At 41.7% G+C, this 24,035-nt stretch overlaps 1 protein-coding gene and 1 long non-coding RNA gene across 7 annotated transcripts in view; one reads left to right on the forward strand and one right to left on the reverse strand.

Moving 5' to 3' along the window:
• Nudcd3 (NudC domain containing 3) overlaps nucleotides 1–24,035 on the forward strand; it is an 87,272-nt gene that overhangs the window by 46,927 nt on the left and 16,310 nt on the right. For all 3 annotated transcript variants that reach the window (XR_004109928.1, XM_031339733.1, XM_031339732.1), the window contains exons 3-4: nucleotides 3,804–3,936; nucleotides 20,285–20,428. Coding sequence is in view for 2 of the 3 variants with exons in the window: in XM_031339733.1 (XP_031195593.1) it covers nucleotides 3,804–3,936; nucleotides 20,285–20,428 (277 nt within the window). In the remaining variant the exon portion in view is untranslated. The remainder of the gene's footprint in view (nucleotides 1–3,803; nucleotides 3,937–20,284; nucleotides 20,429–24,035) is intronic.
• On the reverse strand, nucleotides 19,728–23,962 carry LOC116069244. Of its 4 annotated transcripts, XR_004109930.1 has the most exons (3): nucleotides 23,832–23,960; nucleotides 20,132–20,442; nucleotides 19,728–20,037 (listed from the first exon to the last, which is right to left on the reverse strand). It is a non-coding gene; the product is annotated as an uncharacterized LOC116069244 (long non-coding RNA). The 4 variants fall into 4 exon arrangements; XR_004109929.1 differs by having other exon boundaries at nucleotides 19,728–20,442; nucleotides 23,832–23,962; XR_004109932.1 differs by lacking the exon at nucleotides 23,832–23,960 and adding an exon at nucleotides 23,677–23,808 and having other exon boundaries at nucleotides 19,728–20,442.

Genomic DNA, 24,035 nt, shown 5'->3' on the forward strand with positions numbered 1-24,035 from the left:
AAAAAAAAAAAAAAAAAAAAAGAATTTAGTCTTGTTTACTTACCTTACTAGTAGAATCATATGTTCTACTAGCTATTCTAAACCCCACATTGTCTCTGAACTTTTATTTTTTAAACAAACTAAAGGAGAAGCTTGAGGTTAGTTCAGTGAGGGTTAAGGCCCTAGTACTGCAAAGCAGCAAACAGAAGGAGAGAAGTCCTTTTGGTTTGGGTGATGGCTTTAAGCTGACAAAGTAGGTTGGGCTCCTGCCCAGGCATGAGTCTTTTTCCTATTCCCCGAGACAGTGATGGTTCCTTGTGACAATATCAGCCACATTCACTTATTGTAAGTGATTCTAGTTTCCTGGCTTGCCCCACTTCGTGGTGCCTAGGCCTGTGGGAACTGTTTAGCAGTCAAAACTGTTGTGTCTTCAAGGAGACTTAGAGCTTGTGGTCCGAAGTGCCCAGCAGGATGTGGAGCCTGTGCTCTCTCTTACTTTGTCAAGAGCTTTCTTGTCCCGTGCTTATCAGGAACAGAGTGGGAGCTGCAGTGAGACTTGGTTGCTGACTCACCGTCTCACTCCCACCCTGGTGCTGAAGCTCTGCTGCTCATCCCTCCTCCTGTCCCCCCCTCCCCCTGCTGCAGGCCCACAGCTGCAGGGGTGGCCTTGGATTTGCTGGGTGGGGCTCAGAGCCACCTGCACTTGACAGGACACATTTTTACATACTGTTGGCTGGAAATAATCAACTTTATTTAAAGAGAATGTGGATTCAGAGTGCTATAAAAAGCAACCAGCAACCTGCTAGGGCTGTTTTAGGAGCAATTTTCTTGCCTGCTGTGAGGCCCATATAGACCTGGGGTCTATGCTGGAAGGACATAGTGGGAAGAGAGACCAGCAGGTTCCAGGCAACAAATAGCCCCTAATGGGCATGCAGAGCTTGAGGACCCGGTGAGGGATCAGGCAGAGACTGGCAGCCTTTGTCCTGAGGAATCGAGTTCCTATGCCATACTGACATTTCTGTGAGAAGCTGATATGTATGTTAGAACAGCTATCCAAGGCCTTTTTCCTAGTCCAGGCTCCGCTTCTTTGTACTTAGTTGCTGATCTTTTTCAAGTGCTAGGGCCATTTTGGTTTTAATTTCATGTGGGAAGGTATTTATATTTTCATATTCTTTTAAAGATATTTATTTTATATGTCCTAGTGTTTTGCCTTTGTAAATGCACCATGTACCTGCAGTGATCAGAAGAGCAAGTTGGATTCCATAGAACTGGAGTCACAGATGGTTATGAACCACCATGTGGTACCAGTTCCTCTGCAAGAGCAAGAAGTACTCTTAACCACTGACCCAGCTCTGTCTAGCCCTTGTTTTCATAGTTTTGTCTATTTTAACATGGTACTATTGATAGGGCTGTCAGTGGAAAGGGATCTCTTCTCCCTAACTGTATAGGTAGCTACTGTTACTCTGTTGTCGTTTTAATTTTCATAGATAACACTCCATATTCATGTGTGCCCATGTCCAGTGTGAGCCTTGTACTATCAGTGGGGTTCCTGTGGGAGGGCCCAGTGGAAGCTTGGTGGCTGGCTGGCCAGCCAGCACTGTTTGCTGTGCTTGTTTCTTTGTACTCCATTTCAGGGGACTTTGTGGGCTGGGCTGAGGCTACTGCACTGGATCCTGGGGCCACAGGTACATCATCATTCCTGTATGTGTTTGTATAAGTAGTTATTATTCTCTTGGCTGAAATGTTTGCATATTGTAGGGAATTTGGATATTACCTAAGGAAGCAAAGAGGTCAGATCCCCTCTTATCACAAAAATCAAACCTGCTTATGCATGTATGCTCATTTCCTCTTCCTAAAAGCTGAGGCAATACCATATTTAGAAGTTATATATATCCTTTTTAACCCCTTTGGTTTTTTGTTGTTGCTGTGTTGAAAGGTTTTCCCATACCTCTAGTCTACATGAAATACCTGACGTGTTCTATCCATTTTCCTTGTTTTGGTGCCTTCATCTTGTTCTGTTTTGTGAAGTCATCAAGCCAGGTGTCTTCAGTAGCTGTCAGTTCCCATGTGTTCTCTGTGCTGCAGTGCCTCCCCTCAGACAGTCTCTAATTTGTGTCCATGCTGATTGGTCAGTGCCTGATCTTCACAGTTTTGAGTGCTGAAGTTTTAAATCACTTCTGATGGAAGCGAATTTCCTTAGCCACCTTGCTTGTGCAACCACCTCAAAGCTTAAACAATAGAAACGAAACCTGAGATCAGGTGTGGGCTGGCTCTTACTCCTGAAGCTGTAGGGAAGAAGGATCCTTCTGGCCCTCAGTTCTTGTTCCGTCATTCTGATCTCTGACTGTTCTCATGGTTGCCTTTACATCCGTTTCCTAGATAAGTGTATGCCCAAAGTCTCCTTGAAGATCAATGGTCATAGTGGGTGAGGGCCCACCTTAATTGATCTGATTATAACTGAATCACTTATGAGACTTTAGGGGTTAAGACTCAAGCTGGGCAGTGGTGGCGCACACCTTTGATCCCAGCACTTGGGAGGCAGAGGTAGGCGGATTTCTGAGTTCCAGGACAGCCTGGTCTACAGAGTGAGTTCCAGGATAGCCAGGGCTATACAGAGAAACCCTGTCTTGAAAAAAAAAAAAAAAAGAAAAGAAAAAAATAGGACACAAAAGTACACATACCATGGGTAAAAGTATTCTTTTTTGAAAATGAATTTTAAAATTTTTATGTTATGTGCATTGATGTTTGCCTGCGTATATATGTGTGAGGGTGTTGAATCCCTTTGAACTGTTGTTATAGGCAGTTGTAAGCTGCCATGTCAGTGCTGGGAGTTGAACCCAGGTCCTCTGGAAGAGCAGCTGGTATTCTTTAACCATCGAGCCATCTCTCCAGCCCCAAGATATTCTTAAAATTTGAGTGAGAAAACCATGTCCTCTTTAATCACCCCTTCCCCAATCCTGGTCTTGTTTCTGTGTCAAGGCAAATGTAAGCACTTGCAACTTTGTACTTTCTGGAATGAGCAGAACCACAATCATACCTTACAGTGTGTGGAGCTCCCTGCTTGCCTCAGTTTGTCTGCGGCTGTTTGAGCAGACTCTGAAGATGACTGCTGAGCCACACCCACTTGAGAATATTCTGCTACCTTCTCTAGACAAAGGCTTGTAACTGTGAATTAGATCCTCAACTCACTTAGTGACTTGTGAGTCTAGACTCATTTTTAAGGCATTTATATGATTGAACATAGCTAAATTTTATGACAGATTTTGTATTTTATCTTCATCTGTTTCCTGGGTAGGCCCTTTTGTACCTATGCTAGGTTTGTAGTGGAGGTATGTAATAGGATTTGGTTGACTAGGTTTTTAAGGCCATCTCATTAAATGAATTGCTTACCTCTTACTAATGATGTGCAATTTTAGTGCAGTCCTTATGGCTTTGATTTACTTACTAGGAGGAAAGAGAGGCTTAGTGTTGGGTTAGGATTGAAGTCAAACAGCTGCAGGATGGAGCTTTTTGCCTATTTGAAAAGGATAAGTTCTGCTTAGCAGTTCATCAGACACACCCAGTGCTCATGAGCCAGGGATTTTCTTAACCAAGCTGTTTGTCTACTTAACAGGCCTGGTTCTGAACTGACAACAAGTAGAACTGTGATTTCCTGGGAGACCACAAATGAGTGTCACAAAGGAAATTGCCCCAAAAGAGACTTTAACAGAGATAGAAAGCATGTTATCCTGTGTGTGTGTGATTTCCTCAGGATATAGGAATAGCACATGTGAAGCTGCTCTGGGATTTCTCTGGTGCATCTCAATTTTCTTGTTCTTTCTCAGGATTCAGGAGCAGTTTCAGAAAAATCCTGACAGTTACAACGGTGCCATCCGTGAGAACTACATCTGGTCGCAAGACTACACTGACCTGGAGGTCAGGGTGCCAGTGCCCAAGCATGTGGTGAAGGGGAAGCAGGTAACAGCTTGTGGGCAGGGACTTCCCTGCAGCCAGTCTGAGCTCCTGGCAAAGTGGTTGCATTTGCTATCCTTGGCTTTGCTTCTGCCTGTGAGCCCTTTTCACCTGGTCTTCTGTCTGGGGACAGTCAGCCCTGTTCTTAGTCTGAGCATCCATAATCTGGAGAAAGACATTAAATGTCTTGGCCTCTTAGTAAGGACTCAGGCATTCTTTTGGTCTTCTTGTAGACAGCTAGTCTCTTGGTTTTCAAGAGCAGATCCAAACATTATCTTAGCAAAGTCTACCTTCAGCTTCCCTAAGAAAACTCTGGTTAGCTGACCTCACAGTGAGGGCTAAAGTGCCTTGCATGTTGACTGTCATCTCTGTTTACTTGTATGAGGCCCAGTGCTCCACACAGAATAGGGCAGCAGAGCCCTTTTGTGTACTTTGGAGGTAAAAAAATATGGAAATTTAGTCTTGGGTCAGGGGATAGAGAAGAATAGTATGGATTTGTGTGAGTGTTCTTAGACACAGAAACTGTCCCAAGACAGTAAGATGACAACACAGCAAAACAGGATAGGCATTCCTTACTCTTACTGTTCCTGTCTCACATGGTTGCTGGGTTCACACAGATATGTGTTGACCAGGTTTTCCTGTCCACACGTCTCTTTGCTGATGTTGGCTAGAGGTCACCAGAGGACATCTCATTCTGTGAGGTCCAGATTTGGCATTACTTGATATACCTACCTCGTCAGTGCTCAGGCTCATTGGCCAGGATGCCCATGGAAGGATGTGCCCATGTTCCACTTCCCCAGGCACAAATTCTTTGATGTATACATTTTTTCCCTCTGTTGACAAACAAAGCTCATAATCTTCTTCAGATACAAACACTCCCTATAACTACCTGCCCCTAGACTCCCAAACTGTCAGGTAATGCATGGCACCCATTGCTGTTCCAGCCAGTCCTGAGGCAAAGCAAAGAAGTATAGAGATTCTATAGATAAGCAAGGTGGGTGAGGCTGCACATTTCTAATACTATAGAGGGTACACATAGGAGGATTGCTAGGGCTTGCTAACCCCAACAGCTGACCTCTTAGTTTAGTGAGAGGTCCTGTCTCTAAGGAATAAGGCAAAGAGTGATAGAGTAAGATATGGGACCCTTTCCTATGGCCTTCATTTACATGGATGGTCATTACCACACACATACACATACTACAGTAACCAAATTAATGTCTTATCTTGTATCCTGTGGTTCTTCCATAGGGCAAGAGCCATATCAGGTATGTATAGCTGTGACATTACCAACTTAAGCTGATTTCTGAAACTTCTGTTTAGGACCTAATTTTTTGGATGGAAAGAGAAGTTTATTTAGAAAACTTTGGTAGAAATAGCATTATTATAGATTGTTATAAATAAGCAAGATTCGCTTAAAATAGTCTCAGGTAGCAGATTCAAATAGGTTATAACAGAATTTGAAATCCACATTATAATAAAGTTTGACGTGTGCCAGAATCCTTCCTTATTTTAAACTTCAAAAGAACCTTAAATATGTAAAACAATCCCATGTTTTATAGTTGGGAGAGAAATGACTGAATTACCCAGTGATGGCTTCCTTGTTAAACCCAAGTAGGGCTTTTTAGATATCTATTTGAGGGGGCTGGAGAGATGGTTCAGTGGTTAAGAGCACCCAATGCTCTTTCGATGGTCTTGAGTTCAATTCCCAACACCCACATGGCAGCTCACAGCTCTCTAATGTTGTCTTCTGGTTTACAGATGTACATGCAGACAAAGTACCCATATATAAAATACATGATTAAGTATATAGATACCTGTTGAGTAGAAGAATTGCTGGATAAAGGGACAAAACTGTGCTTTGGTTCATGTGAATCTGTTTCTAAGCTTAGACTTTGGGGTCTCACCTCTTTATAAATTCCTGATTTAATGGAAGGTGGTGTTGTGGAACGTGTAACATGGAAGTTGAGTTATACTTGTTTTTTAGGGGACAATTTGCTCTGACATTGGGGACAACTTAGATGTTACTCCCTATCCCATATAGTGATGACAGTCTACAAAGCTTGGTTCACCTTTGTTTTGGATGATTGGGGCAGGTGCTGATTGCCTTTCCCAATTTGCCTACTTAACATCTTCGGTGTTAGTGGATCAGTTTTTGTCTTCCAACTCATTTTGTCGTAAGAACATCAATAAATTATAAATAAATTTAAGGGCTGAGGGAGTTATTGCAGTTGATAAAGTACTTGCTCTGTGTGGATGAGGACCTGAGTTCAGATCCCCAGTATACACATACAAAGACCTAAGCCATTGTTTGCCTGTAATTCCAGTGCTAGGGTGCAGAAGCAAAAGGATACTGAGGATTTACCAGTTAGCCAGCGTAGCTGAATTAGCACTCCAGGTTCAGTAAGAGACCCTGTCATAAAATAAGTGAGCAAAATAGAGGAAGATACCCAACATCAGTCTCTGGAAAACACACACACACACACACACACACACACACACACACACGTATATATATATCCCCTTATACAAAATTAATAAACTATTTAAATTTTTATTTTAAATTATATATATCTTTGGTTTGTGTTTGTGTATTGTCTTAGTTAAGGTTTAGTTGCTGGGAAGAGACACCGTGACCATGCTTTTTTTTTTTTTTTTTTTTTTTTTTTTTTAATTTTTCAAGACAAGGTTTCTCTGTGTAGCCCTGGCTGTCCTGGAACTCACTCTGTAGACCAGGCTGGCCTCGAACTCAGAAATCCACCTTTGCCTCCCAGGTGCTGGTCTTAAAGGTGTGCGCCACCACCGCCCAGCGACCATGTTTTCTTATAAAAGAAAACATTTAATTGGAGCTGGCTTACAGTTTCAGGGGTCTAGTCATTATCATCATGGCAGGAAGCATGGTAGCATCCAGTCAGACATGGTGCTAGAGAAGAAGCTGAGAGTTCTGCATCTTGATTCATAGCTAGCAGAAGTGACTGAGCCACACTGAGTATAGTTTGAGCATAGGAGACTTCTATTTTTTTTTTCTATTTTCCTTTTTTTTTAAATACATTTTGCATCTTATAGTTCTTTTTTTTGAAACTTTTGTTGTTGTTGTTGTTGTTGTTGTTTTAAGATTTATTATATATAAGTACACTGTAGCTGTCTTCAGACACACCAGAAGAGGGCGTCAGATCTCATTACGGGTGGTTGTGAGCTACCATGTGGTTGCTGGGATTTGAACTCAGGACCTTTGGAAGAGCAATCAGTGCTCTTACCCGCTGAGCCATCTCACCAGCCCCATAGGAGACTTCTAAACCCTCCCCCATAGTGACACACTTTTTCTACCAAGACTGCCTAATAGTGCATTTTCCCCCCCCATCCCCCCCATGGTCTTTTGAGGCCATACTTAATCAAGCCACCACAGGTATATACATGTAAGTGTAGATGTTCACAGAGGCTGGAAGGAAGATATTTATTGTATCCCTTGGAGCTAGAGTTAAAGGTAGGTGTAAGTTACCTGACATGGAAGCTAGGAATTAAACTCAGATGCTCAAGGAAAGAACCTCATCTCTGAAGGTTTCTCTGAAAGGCTTCTTAGTAGGCCCAGTTTAAAATTAGTTTCTTTTTTCCAGTACTCAGAAGAACTGTATTAGCAACCGCACCAAGGGTACCATGGTTTGGAGCTGCCATCATACCATATAGTTTAGACTCATGTCTCTCGGGTATTTGTTCTGATCCCGATGGTGGTGCAGTCCTGCTTTTACTAACTAACCCTGGATCTGGCTCATTTTTCTATGGACATTGTCATAGCACATTGCCTAAGTGGTGTTACTAAGTTAGATTGCTGGCATCAAACATTTGTCTCTTTTATTGCATAGGCAGTAATGGTTAGCAAAGTGGTGGTTTGTGTATGTCCAGCACAGATAGATTGCCCATCTCAGTGACTCAGCCTTTTAGCCCACCACATAGAAACCACTATACACTCATGGGAGCCCAGCTAAGAATCAAAGCTATCCCCACCCAAAGCAGGCTTAGCTTGTTTCTTTAAAGCAGTGTGGTGGGATGAAAGCTTTCCAGATCTGCTGCTAATTTTAATGTTGGCATTTTGTGACATCTACTGATGTTGCTTTACCTGTGAATGTCCTTATTTCATACATGGTAAGAAATTTCCTTTTTCTCCTTAATACTATTTTCAGCAACATCACAAACTTGTTTTACAAATCTCTGGTATGTTTAATGTAAGAGCTGAACCTATAAAACTGTTAGAGGGAAAAAGTAGGGAAAACACTTCAAGAAATATGCACATGCAAGAACTTTCTGAGTGGGACTCCCTTCACTTGGAAATAATAAGACCAACATTGACAAACAGCGTCTCATGTAATTAAAAGCACAGCAAAGGAAGCAGCTAATTGGGTGAAGAGACAGCCTACAGAATGGGAGGCAATTGCTAGCTGTGCTACAGACAGAAGACCAATATCTGGAATATACAAAGAATTAAAAAAAAACTATAAGAAATCAAACAAATAAGAAAAAAAAATAAAAGAAAGTAAACAGGCTAATGAAACAGGTTCCTGGCAGTCACTGAGTGTGGCACTAAACATGGATTTCTAATAATCTTAAAAAATGTTCTCTACCAGCCTTCATACAAATGCAAAACAAAACTGCCTTGAGATGGGGTGGTGGCCACAGCTCTAATCCCAGTACCTCAGAAGCAGAGGTGGGTGAATCTGTGAACTCCAAGCCAGCCATAGCTTCATAGTGAGAGCTTGTCTAAAGAAAACAAAAAGCAAGATTTACATTGAAATTCTATTTCATTACAGCCAGAATGACAGTTATTAAGAAAATAACAAATGCTAGTGAGGATGTGGAATAAAAGGGAACTCTTATATACTGCTGGTGGGAATCTGAACTAGTTTTAACCCAGTGAGGTTAGTGTGGAGGTTTCTTAAAATAAAAACAACAACAACAAAATACCAGACAAACCTGAGAAGTAAGCCTTGCATATGACTCAATGGGAGCACTCCGGGGTGCTCACCTAAAGGACCTGCATCAGCAGATAACAGTGTGTGCAGCAGTGCTTAGGCAGCACTGTCACAGTAGCTAAGACATGGACCGAAGCACCTAAGCAAGGAGTCTCAGAAGCAGAGAAGTGGAGGAAGAAATGTGATAGAGACCATAATGAAAGTCTTAAAGCCATAAAGCCTAGCTGTGTGCTTGATGGGAACGTATCAGATCTGGCAAGATAAGGTACTCTCAGAGATGCAGATACATGCTTTTTCTTTATATTTTATGTACATACATAAAATCACACACATACACATGTGACATGAAAGTAACTAATGGGGGAGGGAGGATGGGATGTAAAGGGACAGCATATGCTTACCGTGCAGTATGTTTACTTAAAACTTTAAAAAAGTCTGAGTCTATTAGTTTCTTATGATTTGTAAGAGTTTTTGTCACTCTTCTCTTCAAACTGTGAAGTAAGTTTCTTTTGTGTCTCTTGGGTTCCACTGGCCTAAGGGCTTTTCCTCAGAGTTGTACTTCTTGACTGGTTCCCTTCCAGTTGTTCCCTAAATGTACCTGTCACAGTTGCCTGTCAGCAGTATTTTATTTTTGGTTTATCTCTGGCATCTGTCAGATCTAATCATGGTGGTAGCCATGACTGCAGCAGCTTTGATAGATTGAGCCAGAGTTGGTTCTAGATGGGGATGAGAGACCCTGTGTAGGCAACTGTTTGGTGTTCCGTGGGTGTGAGACAGGGTTAAAGGAGGGAATGTTGCGCAGAGCCTAGGCTCTCTCTTCTCCAGTGTAGCTCAGTGCTGCCTTTTGAGTTGCTTCTTAAGCTGTTTTCACTCATCTCCTTTCTGTGGAAGTGAGTGTGAGGACAGTATAGTCCTTTCAAGGGTAGTGGAGAATGAATGGAGTATGTACCAAGTGCATTATGTTCTTCAGGGGAAAATAGGAAGTTTCTTATTTTGCATACAAGATTTTAAACAATGGTTCATCTGGCTAATCTGGAAGATTCCTTTTGTGAAGTGACTCATCTGCCTCAGTAGAGTATTGTCTGGTCTTTTCTTCACCATAGTCTTTGCTTGCTTGTTCTTTGCAGCACAAAAAGAGCAGCAAACTTGTCTTCCTTTCTTATGGAACCCTCAGAGCAGAGGTGAAGAGTGGTGGCTCCATGATTGCTCACTTCAGTCAGCGTGCTAACTTTTCGTGACACCATAGACTGCAGTACCCTGGAGAGTTAGACTGTGCAGGTTTTTGTTTTTCATACGAGAAAACTCTTTCTGCTGAGACGGCACTGGAATGGGGACCAGAAGCCAGGCTCACAGTCACCTTATTCTGACTTCTTTTGAATGGAAAATGCTAGCATTTTATCACAAAGTCATTATTGAATATTGCTGAATAACTAGTGAACCTGTCTCCTGATTTTCTTTTCTCTCAGAGGCAGTGGGTGCTCAGGTCCTATTGCATCCCTGAGTTGGCTCTGACCTCATACCAAGAACCTCTTGGAATAGCTGTTTGGTCCCCAGACAGGATTTGGATGGCTCTTGCCCTCCTCGGCTTTGACTTGTGGTTGCATTCTCCTGAGCTTGATGCAGGTGCTGAAAGCTGTGCTGAAAGAATTGCCCTGCAGAAAAATGTAGGAAGATAGTGGGGTATGATGGCTTCCAACACTTGGGGGCAGAGGCAGGTTAATGTCTGAATTTGAGGACAGCAAGGCAAAATAGAGAGACTTTGTCTCAAAATAACAAAAAACAAAAATAAATTAAAAAGTAGGAAGACTTTATTGCAAGAAATTATTCATAATAAAAAAGCTGCATTTAAATTTACCTAAGTTTTGAATGTATATCATTCTTAAATAGTCATAAGTGTAAATGTAACCATTGGAAATCCCTGACATGGCTTTGTGCCTCTTTGTTTGTTTGTTTGTTTGTTTTGTTTTTTGTTTTTGTTTTTGTTTTTGAGACAGGGTTTCTCTGTAGCCCTGGCTGTCCTGGAACTCACTCTGTAGACCAGGCTGGCCTTGAACTCAGAAATACGCCTGCCTCTGCCTCCCAAGTGCTGGGATTAAAGGCGTGCGCCACCACTGCCTGGTGGCTTTGTGCCTCTTGTGCTGTGAGATCGTATAACTGCTTTGAGGTCTACTTTAGCAGAGGCATGCATAATCAAATACAAATATGTAATTCTGCATTTCCATCTTTAGCACAGATAATAAGTTCTACTTAGTTGCCCCTATTACTACTACCTGCTGTTCATCTGGCACCATTAGGGGAGCCCTGGTCACTTGTTTATCTCCATGTCCTCAAGGGCCCCTTCTTGGTACATTTCACTGTCCTTAGTCTTCTGTTCAGGTGGCTACCCCTGGCACTAAGAGTTCCTGTCCTGTGCTTTTGCCCCCTTTGAGCAGCAGAATGACTATTAGCCTATAGTGAAGCCATTGTGGTTCCTGTAGTAAACAGCAATTCTCCGAAACATTTTGTTTTGCATCTGTGCATTTCCATATGAATAAACTCTTTAAGGTGTAGTTGCAAGACCAAAAGTATGTTTTTGTAATTACTGCAAAACTACCTTTGTAGTACTGTACTAAATCTATATACCAGTACCCATTAGGATGCACAAGAGCTTCTTTTTAACAAACTTGTTGACAGTGCTCTTCCTAAGATTGCTGGGCCTTGTGAAGTTTAGGTAAAAAATATCATCATAGTATCTAGTGGGGTATGGAAAGTGCATGCTTGTAAAACCAACACTTTGGACGCAGACAGCTGGACTATCTAGGAAGATCGTCTCAAGCAACAACATTTAAAAAGTAATGTTTAGATTCAGTGTGAAATTATATTTCTGTGAGTTTGTTCTCTCCAGCTTCCCCATTTTCTAAATTGCTGTTCTTTTTCAGGAGCTCCCTGTAGGATAGAGAAGAGCAATGTTGTGTGGTATGGTGTGTAATGTGTGAGTGTGTGTGTGTGTGTGTCTGTATATCTTCCTGTTATCCTCAGGATGTATCCCTTAAAGAATGTTTAAACCAGAGATGAGATGGCACCAAAATCTATATATGATGCATTTTCTTCATGCAGCATTCATATGATAAAGTTTAATGTATAAAGTAGGCACAATAAGAGATTAACAGTATATAGTAATAAAATATGAGCATTTAAAAGGTGTACTGTAATAGTTATGAATATCATGTCTTAAAATATCTCAATAAACTGTAATTACCCTTATGAGATGATACAGTGTCTGTGTGATGAGATTAATTTGCCATGGGTATGTATGTGATCTTGACAAATGAAATAATGTCCTTATCAAGAGGTTGATATGTTGAGGTTGTGTTTGGAGCAAAAATATAACCTCTATACTGACATTTTCATGGCAGACCAGAATGACCAGATGGATTAGTCTATCATTAATGGGACTTTATAAATTCCAACTTTTCTTTTAACAAGTATTTTATTCCCCATTCCTGGGATGAAACACTAGTGAAAGCGTTCCATGAACAATTTGGCTATCACCCACACTTTGTGATTAGGTTGGCTGAATATTTGCCAGTGTTCTGGGTTTTTGTGTTTGTTTGTTGTTTTTTTTTGTTTTTGAGATCTCATGCAATCTCCTCTCTGTACTCTGTGCCTGACTTTATTGTATGACCTCAGATTTCATTGCCACAGAGTACCCAGGCAAGTCTGTTTGTCCCTCTATGCCATGGTACTACTTTTGCATGTTTGTGAGTGAGACTCTTTGGGCATCTTCTTCACAGCCCAGTTTCAGTGCAGTTTAGACAACCAATTTCTTTAACTTTGCTTGAAGTGTGGCAGCAGCTTCTTTGGTAAACCAGGTTTCTCCGCTCATCTTTATAGTTTTCCATCTAACCATATTCCTCAATCTTCGTATTTTTTCCTTCTTTTTAGATGGTTTCCTGATGAGATCTATATAGTTCCAGTGTTTTCTCGTGTAACACAGTGCTATTATTTCTAACGTCAACACATTAATTAGTCCTTTTCAATATTAACCAAACACTTATCACATACACCACACACTGTGACCATTGCTTTTATAGGTTAAGGTAGGACAGCAAAACTAGCATCCAGTTGTCCATATAAGTAACACTAAACAAAGTTGTGTGCGTGTACACAGATATGTGGGTAGGGTTGAAAGGAAAGGAGGAATTATGTAGTTACATTGTAATAAAAAAAAATCAAAATTTAGCTGACTGTAGTGTCACATGCCTCTAATCCCAGCACTCTGGGAGGCAAAGAAAGGAGGATCTCTGTGAGTTCCAGGCCAGCCTGGTCTACAGAGTGAGTTCCAGAACAGCCATGGCTAACAGAAAAATCCTGTCTTGAGAACCCCCCCCCCAAAAAAAAATCAAAATTTACCGTTACAATTAAGTAATAAGTATATATATTTAAAACTAACATTAATTTAATTTTCTTTAAAATTTTATGGTTAATAATGTATCTTAGCAACCTATCATGTAGTAAGAACTGTTTGTTTGAGGTCTTACGACAGCCCTGCTGGCATTGAATGTACAGAGATCCACCTGCCTCTATCACCTGAGTACTGAGAATAAATTTGTGTGCCATGCTTGGACCATAGATTACATTTTGTATTATTGCAGGTTTTCTTATAATCCTTTTTGATACATTGAGTTGAGTTTTTGTAAAGATTTATTATTTGGGGCTGGAGATATGGCTCATTAGTAATGAACACATATTGCTGTTCCAGAAAATCCCAGTTTAACTCCTAGCACCCCATGAGATGCTCACAACCACTTGTAATTCCAGGACATCTGGAACCTCTGGCTTCTATTAGCATGGGTACACACACACACACACACACACACAGAGATACATGATTTAAAATTTTTAAATGTTTATTTACTGTGCATATCTATGTACATATATGTGCACATGTATGTGGGTGGCCTTATTGGATCCCCTGGATTTGGCGTTTCAGAGCAAAGTATGATATTACCAAAGTCTAACTTGGTGAGACCAAGAAATTTATTGAGCTTTCTTATAAAACACAGGATAGAAGTTACTTACAGGACCATGGATGACCCTCAGTCAGCTGTGTCACAGTAAAGTCCCATCTCATCATGGATGGAGACCTCATGGAAGCTGCATACTGGAATTCCACTTGTAATTAGCCTTTCACCTTTGTACATAGTCTAAATGAGGTCACCTGGAGCTGGGGGAGTGGGTATTTGCTAGAATCCTAGGAACTGTCTCTTTACCATTACCTTTACCATATACCTGGGCTACCACTGTATTGTTCTGCTGTAGTTGCCATGGTTGACTAATGGGCAGAGTCCAAGAATGGCATCTTTTTATAATGAGGATGTGGGGAGCTGCCATATACCATTTCCTGACACATGGTGCGGGAACTGAACTCTAGTCCTCTGAAAAAGCAGCTAACGCTCTTAACTTTGTCTGATTCTTGTGATAGTGCCACATTGTTTTGATTACTATGGCTTTATAGTAGGTTTTGAAATGCTTTTTTTTTTTTTCTCCTACGGTTCCTTCCTTATTACTTTCCTTTGTGTTAAATGAAGAATTTCTAGAGTAGTATTTGTTAATTGCTGAGGCAGTGGAAAGAGACAGAAGACTGACAGACCCTGAAATCTGACCTTAACCAGACACAGCTCACACAGCAAGGGGTAGCCCCTTTCCCTCAGGTACATGCCCAGTGAAGAAGCTGGCTGCTTTTTATAGGTGAGGACATTATGGCCTTGGGAATTGTAATTGTTTACCCTAAGGGAGACAGGCTGTCCCCAGTTGGGATTCCTTTCTTGTGCTAATGGAGAAGGCTGAGCAAGTTCATCTACCATCTGTTAGGAATACTGTTTTACTACTGAGGTGCTCTTAACAGTATCTATAGCTGTTTTGCTTGCTTGTTTGTTTGTTGTTTTAATTTCTTAGTGCTTGCCCTGAAGAGTATAATTACATTGGACCTTGCAACAATCTCTTTTAGGTTAATGTCACCTTCCTTAACTTTAATAGTGTACTAAAGAACATTCATATGTCCTTCCTCTGCTATGTCCTGAGCTTTCCACTGTGTTTACAAGGTTGAGATCCTATGGAATATGCCAGAGCTTTTTAAAGCCCTTTGGACATTGTACTGGCTGGTTTTGTGTGTCAAGTTGACACAGGCTTGAGTTATCACAGAGAAGGGGGCTTCAGTTGGGGAAGTGCCTCCATGAGGTCCAGCTGTGGGACATTTTCTCAATTAGTGATCAAGGGGGTAGGGCCCCTTGTGGGTGGTGCCATCCCTGGGCTGGAAGTCTTGGGTTCTATAAGAGAGCAGGCTGAGCAAGCCAGGGGAAGCAAGCCAGTAAGGAACATCCCTCCATGGCCTCTGCATCAGCTCCTGCTTCCTGACCTGCTTGAGTTCCAGTCCTGACTTCCTCTGGTGATCAACAGCAATGTGGAAGTAAGCCAAATAAACCCTTTCTTCCCCATCTTGCTTCTTGGTCATGATGTTTGTGCAGGAATAGAAACCCTGACTAAGACAGACATTTTATTCCCTAGCCTTTTCTTTATTCATTGCCCCAGAGTTAAAATACTTGCTTATAATTATTTTTAACAGACACTCCTCTGGGAAAAGGCTTTTTGAAAACACTTTACATCCAGGTGTACATGCACATGCACACCCCTTTTGTTGGTAGGGTCTGCTCAGCACTCTTTGATAGGTTAGATAATGCTTTGAGAATGGAGCTTTGAGAGAGCTGTCTCTGTTTCGCTTCTTGTGATGGTGACCAGTACAGAGGGAATTGGATCTGCTCCGGGCAGGGAGGGATTGGTTTAGGGCAAAGTAGGAGGATAGCTTTCCCTGGTTAGTTTCTAAGTGCATTCTTGTGGAATGCTTACAGATTGTGTCACGCTGTTGGAGCACATATGGAAGAAGACTTTTTAGGAGCCCCTTCACCATTTTTACTGACATACTTTTGAGTTAGGAATTTTTCTTATAATTTTGTTTATTAGGGGTTTCTTACTGCTTTTCTTTTTATATCATCAAAAAAAAAAATGTACTTTCCTCATGACCTTCAGGTTACTGATATTCAGTCATACTCTATGTTGTCCAGAAATCAACTTTCTTCTTGGCTTTCTCGCCTGTGACTTCAGCATGAGTGATTGTTTCCAGTTGTGCCTTGCACTCCAAGATTAACACATTACTGTGTTTGTATCTTGTTTGAATAGTACTTCTTCTAGTTTTCTCATTTAGGTCCCCACACCCCTTGAAGTGATATGTGTGAGAGAAATCTTGTATATCTTAAGATGTATTTATTTTTAACCTTATTTCACAGTTTGTGTGCCAAAGCCATTTTTAAATTTTAATACATTTTCCATCCATCCATCCATCCATCCATCCATCATCTATCTATCTATCTATCTATCTATCTATCTATCTATCTATCTATCTATCTATCTATCTATCTTTGCACAGGTACATGCCATGGTGTGTGGAGGTCAGAGGACAGCTTGCAGGAATTGCTTCTCTCTTTTCACCCTGTGGGTCTCTGTGATAGAACTCAGATCATCAGGCTTAGCAGCAGACCCATTATCAGCTGAACATCTTAATTTGACCTTCTCCTATCTCTTACAGTGTTACTGATTCTGAATGTCTCATCTACGTGGGCTCTTTGTGAGTAAACTCTATCATGTCCTCTGTAGTACTAATAGGACCTTCTTAAAAACACATGAGTCTGAGTCATCCTGTTATCATTCTGCTCAGCAACATAAAGGACTAGTTTCTTAAACTTCTAGAGAATTGGATTATTAGAATTTCTGGGCTACTCATTTTTTAGTAAATTGATCTCTGATTTATTTGTCTTCTAGCCTTTCTATTGAAGTTTTATTTATTTATTTTGCAATTGTGTTTTTAGTTCTTTTTAAATTTTCTTGGTGCCATAATTTTTTTAGATCTGCTTAGATTTCTACAAAGTTATAAAATGGAACTATTTAAATACATTTTTTCCTGAGTAAATATATCATCTTTGGTTTTGCTTTTTAGCCTTTTTCCTTCATGTTCCATTTTTCATAAGATAGAACTCTCATTTTCCTACAAGATTTATTTTTCCTGTTGATGTGTAGTATCTTCCCATATTGTCTTGAGTGTGGGACTTTATGGATGGTTTTCTCTGTTGTATTCAAAGGTCTGTCTTTCCATCATCTGTCAGCTGAGTGAATTGACAGGTTTGCCTGACAAGGGATGAAGCCTTGGTGGTTTCTGTGTTTGAGGAATTAGTATTTACCTAGAGCATGGCCATCACACCAGCTCCTCAGAATGATGGTCAATCTCCAAAACAGGCTGCTTCTGCAGATCCAGCTGTTCCACAGGGCTGGCTCTAAGCTGTTCTCACATATGCTTTGTTTCTGTGCCTGCCTTCTCCTAGCTAGAGCCTCTAACTGCCAGCACCCCCCACCACCACCAGCCTATAGCATCTATGCCATGTGTCATTCTTTCTTCCTGTCTTCACAGATGTGCTGGATACATCATCCATCCTTCCCTTCACTGTCACTTTCTGTCCTGGTTCCTCCTTTGGGGATTTATTTCATTACACTGGTTAGTTCCTGTTAGAATCATACCCAGATTTGGAAATGAACATGTTGTATAAAACTATTGGGAGTTTGTTAAGGTGAGTTTGTACTTGCGAAGTACCAAGACTGTATCAGGTCTTGTTTGCAAGTAGAAATTCATGGTTAGATTAATTTGGCCAATATTTGTCATGATTATCAGTAATGAGCCATGCCATATTTGCCTATGTCTCTTTGGCTATTAGAAGGTGGATAGTGAGCCTAGACTGTAATCAGCAAGACCATCCAGATAAAGACTTTAACAGTAAATATAGAGAGGGGGTGACAGTGCCATGAGTCCCATGAGAAGTCCCAAGACAGTATCTCTGAAGTTCCATGAGAAGATACCTCCTCGAGTCTGCACTTGAACCTGGCAGTGTGGCTCTGGCAAGTACAGTGTAACAGCTGGTCTTACTAGGGCCATGTGTCCTCTGGGGCAGTCCTTCTATCACCTCCTCCCCAAGCATTTACATAGCATGCTTTTTCATGCACAAGCTTTTTCACTGAGAATATCAGGTGGGATCAGTCACATATGGTTCTTTAAATAAAGAAATTCTTCCAAATTCTTCTCCCCTTATTTTTATTACTTTTATGTTTTACTTGCATGTATGCTTGTATCACAGTCATGCCTAGTGCCCAAGGAGGCTTGAAGGGGGAGTTAGATCCCCTGGGTGAGACTGGAGTTACAGATGGTTATAAACTACCATATGGGTAGATGCTGAAAATCAAACCTGGGTCCTTAATCACTGAATCGTCTTTCCAGTGGGGGGGGGCACTCAGTTTTTTGTTGATGGATGTTTAAAATGCATTTAGGGGCTGGGGAGATAGCTCATTGGTAAAATGCTTACCATGCAAATATGGGGGCCTAAGTTCGATCCTCAGAACCCTCATAAAAAGAGCAAAATCCCAGGTATGGTGGCAAGCACTTATAACGCCAGAGTTAGAGAGACAGAGACAGGCAGATTCCTGGGACTTGCTGGCCAGCCAGCCTAGCCCAAATATCAAGGTCAAGGCCAGAGAGAGACACTGGCTCAAAAACAAGGTCTATGGGTACCTGAAAAATAACTTTCAAAATTGTCTATGTCTTTCACATGCAGGCACACACATTCACACAGTCATACACATACCCCTTAACACACATATACACAAAACTACACAGGTTTTACTATTAGAATTCATTAGCAAATAGTACTTGACTCAGAAAATTAAAAACACCCCCTCCCACATCTCAAATGAGCATCTACCAGGTAGTCTCTGAATTTTAACTTCATACACCTATTAGAAAAAGAATCTCAATTGTCCCCAATGTCTATTTAGTATGTGTATTATACAAATACAGGTTGACACCTATAGTGCAAAATTTTCAGATTAAGGAGGTACAACTAGTTAACATCGGGGCAAACACTCCATAAAAGAATGAATGCAGGTTAGACTGATCACTTGGTGTTTAAGAATGCTTATTACTCTTGTAGAGCACCTGAGTTCATTTCCCTGCATCCACATCAGGTGGCTCACAACCACCTGTAACACAACTTGTAGGGGCTCCAGTGCCTTCTGGCATCCACAGGTACCTATGCGCATATAGTACACATGCACGCACCGATACCCATACACATAAAATAGTCTTTTTTGAGGGGTGGGGTGCGTTAGTTTCGAGACAGGGTTTCTCTGTCTAGCCTTGACTGTCCTGAAGCTCAACTCTGTAGACGAGGCTGGCCTTGAAGTCAGAAATCTACCTGCCTCTGCCTCCCAAGTGTTGGGATTAAAGGCATGGGAGGAAGAGGCCTTGCTAATAATAAGTCTTTTTAAAAATAAGAAAAGTGAAACAAATACAAACAATATTTTCTTTTCTAATTATTGAGCTTATGGTTAGTGTTAAGGTTGTTAGGGTTAGGTTTGTTAGAGTTAACCTTTTCCTAGCACTTCCCAGTCCGTTGTGGAGACATACATTCAGGGCAGGAAGAGGTATACTCATAATAGCAAAGTAGACACATAGACAGTCCCTGCCTGCCCAGTGCAGGCTCTGAGGGGAAAAGGTGGCTGAGGCTTGGCTTTATGAAGAACCAAGTAAAAGGCACAGTGACACATGCCTTTAATCCCACCACTCAGGCAGCAGAGCCAGGAGGATCTTGGTGAGTTCAAGGCAAGCCTAATCTATGTAGTGAGTTCCAGACCAGCTAGGGCTACATAGTAAGACTCTGTCTCAAACAAACAAACAAACAAACAAACGAAACAGACAAAAAACTGAAGGAAGTGGGTTTACTGGACAAAGACCAAGCTATGGTCACACTCTTTGTAGCAGCTCAGGGAAAGAAGAGGCCAACCACATTTGTCTTTTACCAGAAAGTTTTGGTCAGAGAGAGGGCTCTTGCCAGTGGCTGGCTGTGTGGTCATTCGAGAGGAGACTAGAGAGGAGATCCTCCTGGAAAGGAAGTGAGAATCCCCTCCAGAACCTTGAGCTGAGGCAGACTAGGTAGTCACAGGGGAGATGAAAGGAAGCACCCGACTCCTGTGCCTTCTGCTTACCTCGAAGCATGAGAGCCAGCCTCTGTCACTACAGAGGGGAAATGGGTAGAAAGTCAAGTGTTGTGGTTGACGCTCCCTTAGGAAAATGCACCAAAATGATGAAAATTTTCTGCTGCGTTCACCTAAGGGAGTTGATAGATTCAGGTTGCTTGGTGTGAACTAGGTTGGAATGGCTTCCTTCACAGAGATGCTTGGTGAGCCCAATTATGCACAGCTGGAATATCATAGCTGTCACCTTTACAAGCAAGATAATTTTTCTCCTGGTGTGTTCTCAGGTCTCTGTGGCCCTTAGCAGTGGTTCCATCCGAGTGGCCATGTTGGAAGAGAATGGAGAGCGTGTCCTCATGGAAGGGAAGCTCACTCACAAGATCAACACTGAGAATTCCCTCTGGAGCCTTGAGCCGGGCAGGTGTGTTTTGGTAAGTGTGGTCACCTGTGTGCAGAGCTCCCATCAAGGTTTGGAACCCACTATGATGACCCTTTGTCTTTCCAATAATCAGTCTTTAATTACAGTAATTGGAGGAGACTTAATCCCTTCAGTATTTAGCCCCAGCACTCCTGCTTGGACTCTATCTCAATGAGCTTTTCCATTTGTTTCCTCCACCTGTCAGTGTCCTCATCACTTCTGAGAGCCCACTTTTCTATGGATAAAGGCAAAAATCAAGTACATTAAAATGAAAATGGTGAATTTCCCTAGAAGCCAGTCTGGGTTTATTAAGTTCACCAAGTAGATCTCACCTAGCATCTGGCAAAGGCATGGGTTAAATAAAATTCATGAATATGACAGTGAGGTATGAATCCAAATGAATAAAATCAAATGAATAGCAGTCAGCAGGCCGCCCCCCTCCACACACACACACACACACACACACACACACATACACAGTTGGGCTGTATGTTTGAGTAGATGTGTCTGTGGCTCAATCCACTCTGCTGTGATAGCACCCCTGTTAGTGAGGGCAGACTGCATGCTGGAACCTGAGAGGAAAATTGCAGCTCACCATATCTTGGACTAAATTGTTTCTTCTTTATTCCTGCAGAGGGAACTAGTTAGGTAAAAAGGAAACCAGTAAGTCTTTGGATGAAAAAACCCTTCAGACATTCTTCATATATATAAAACATACAAAATAAAGAAAGCATTTATTAGATTCTACAAGAGGTTCTCAATGGTTGCCGGCTTCTCTGGGATATTCTAGTTGGTACTAGTGGCTAAGAAGAAAGCTCTCAGGCCCACAGTGACTCTATCTTGGCTACGCTTGTGTTTCAGAGGGAAGCATAGGCTAGGGACTGAGTGGACTGAACTCAGTGCCTGTGGGAATTAGGAGTATCTTCTGCCTCATCTTGCTATCCGATCCAAAAATAGACCTTACTAGCTTGTGTGGAAATGTTACCTAGGCATGTGCCTAAACGCTGCCAAGTCCCTGTCCTGCCCCAATTCTTCCTATGGTCTCCTAAGGCCCATGTGATAACGTGGAGTTTTTGGAAGTGGAGCTGGATCTGGTCTGTCCAGTGTTCTGAATCTCCCAATACCCAACACTGATGATATATCTACAGGGACATGGCCTAGGGCTCCACCAGGCTATATCTGATCGTTGTTCTGTTCCTTACTGGTGGGTGCATATCCCTTGGCAGAGCAGTAGTCCACAGCCAGAGACAAGAGAAGTACTGCTCTGCCTAAGGTGTGCCTCTTGCCTCTGAAGGTGGACCTTGAGTGTCAGAATGATTGGATTGAATGAACTGGCAAACCATGGATGTGTCTGCAAGGATGTTTCAGAGAAGAATTGCATGTGTGTCAGTGATCTGAATGGGAAAGGCCTACCCTAAATGTGGGTAGCACAGAACCATTCAGTAGGCTGGGCCCAGATTGAACAGAGTATGGAGGAAGAGAGATATTTCGCCTATTTCTGTCTCTCCCCTCCCAAGCAAGCATGCCTTTTGCCTTAGATATCAGACTCCGGGTTCTCTGTTCTTTCAACTCTCTGGTTTATATGAGTGGCCTTTGTACCTTCAATATCTAATTGAAGCTATACACCATAGATCTCTCTCATTCTGAGTATCTGACTTCCCTAGCCTTGCACCTTGCAGATGGCCTTTGTGGTCATGTGAGCCAATTTAATATGTATTAAATATCCTTACATGTATGTATGTATGTGTGTATATATCTATATACACACACATATATATACACATATATATACATATATATATGCACACACACATACAAATATGTGTGTATATATCTATACACATACAAATATGTATGTATATATATAAATATGTATATACACACACATACACACACACACACACACACATATCTTCTTGCTCAGATTCTATGGACAACCCTAATGTAGCCTTCTTAAATTTGGTGGCTCAGTCCTTTTCACCTCACCCTTGACTATGAAGCCTGTACATTAGCAGTGCTGTATTGAACTCTTTCCTAGGCTGTGAGCACCCGAGCTCCTTTGCTTGTCATACTACTTGAAATTGCAGGTGCCCTCCCAGCCTCCATTGAGCTTTGCATAGTCAGGCAGTTCTGGAGCGTGAGTAGCACAGTGGCAGAACTGGACTAATAACTTTGCTCTTGGTAGCACTTCCTTTGGCTGCTTTGGCCACCATGCTAGAGAGTTCTCTGAGAGTTCTGGGACAACTATGTCTTCTGCCTTGGCTAGTTGAACCTCTCTACAGAGTATGGGATTGAGTTAGGATCCCAACTCTGCACAGATCTCTTTTGAGAGCACTTCCCAAGTGATCTGTGTCACTCAAAAGTTACCAGTGTTCACCATCGGAATGGTCTTCACAGACTGCATTTGTGTTCAGAATCCACTGAGATTAGATTTTACTTTATGTCTATAAAATGTGATTGTTACTAAATTAACCTCCTAAGAGCTTTTGTTGATAAGTCCAACTCTGACTTGATAAATATTCCAAAGCCACGTTACTTTTGGGGGATAGGGGTATCCATGTAAGTGGAATAGGATAGAGTCAGACATAATAACTCACACCTATAATCTTTATACTTGAGAGACTAGGGCAGAAGGGTTGCCATGAGTTTTATGCCAGCCTGAGCTATATTGCAAGAAAATACCTCAAGAAAAGAGGAAACAAACAAAAAACTGGGCCAGCAAGATGCTCCATAGGTAAGGGTGCTGGCCACCAAGCCTGGTGACCTGAATTTGATCTTCACCACTCACATGGTAAAGGGAGAAAACTAACTACCGTGGGTTGTCCTCTGATATCTCTCTGTATGTGTGCTATGATGCCTGCATATATGTACGTACACACACACACACACACACACACACACACACACACACTGATAGCTAAAACACTAACTTCTTGCATTAATTGCCAACATATATTGAACACATATGTGCTCAATGAAGTACATTATACTGTTTGATTCTTTGCAAAGTCTGAGAAGTCAGGACCTTCAGGCTTTGAGATGGGGCTTGTAGTTTGCCCAACTGTGGGATTGAGCCTCAAAGCTTAGCTGGTGTTTTCTTTCTTGAAAAGGTTTTACCCCTTTAATCGGGGTTGGGAAAGGTGGAGGAATAAAAATAAGGTGAAAAGGGAAGGTAGATGATCATAGTGGTTTTGAGTAGTTCTTTTGCCAGGTAGATATGGGTGATACTACCCCCAGGCTGGAGAGACTCATGTACTGTACCTGTACCCTCATTAGGATGGCTAGAGACAGCCAGACAGCTGTGCCTGTAGAGATAATCAGACATAAGGTCCTTGTCCCTGGTATCCATGCACACATTTCCTTCCTGCAAACTCCTGAGGACTCTCTATCCATGTTCTGCTATGGCCTGCGTTTACCTGCATACCAGTTGCTGTTGAGGTTTTAGTTTCATTATGCCAGATGCCTACTATCTGCAGAGTTTGTGAGAGAAGCAGAACTAGCTACATTCCATTGCTGCTATAACCATGGAACCCTCGGGTGTTATGTCATCTCTTGTAGAACCAAAGAAAGGCACTTGGAACTGAGAACCATCAGTTCTTGTAGTCCCTCAGACTTCTGTT

The sequence above is a fragment of the Mastomys coucha genome, unplaced genomic scaffold (genome assembly GCF_008632895.1).
Source record: "Mastomys coucha isolate ucsf_1 unplaced genomic scaffold, UCSF_Mcou_1 pScaffold22, whole genome shotgun sequence".
In the NCBI taxonomy this organism is placed as follows: domain Eukaryota; kingdom Metazoa; phylum Chordata; class Mammalia; order Rodentia; family Muridae; genus Mastomys; species Mastomys coucha.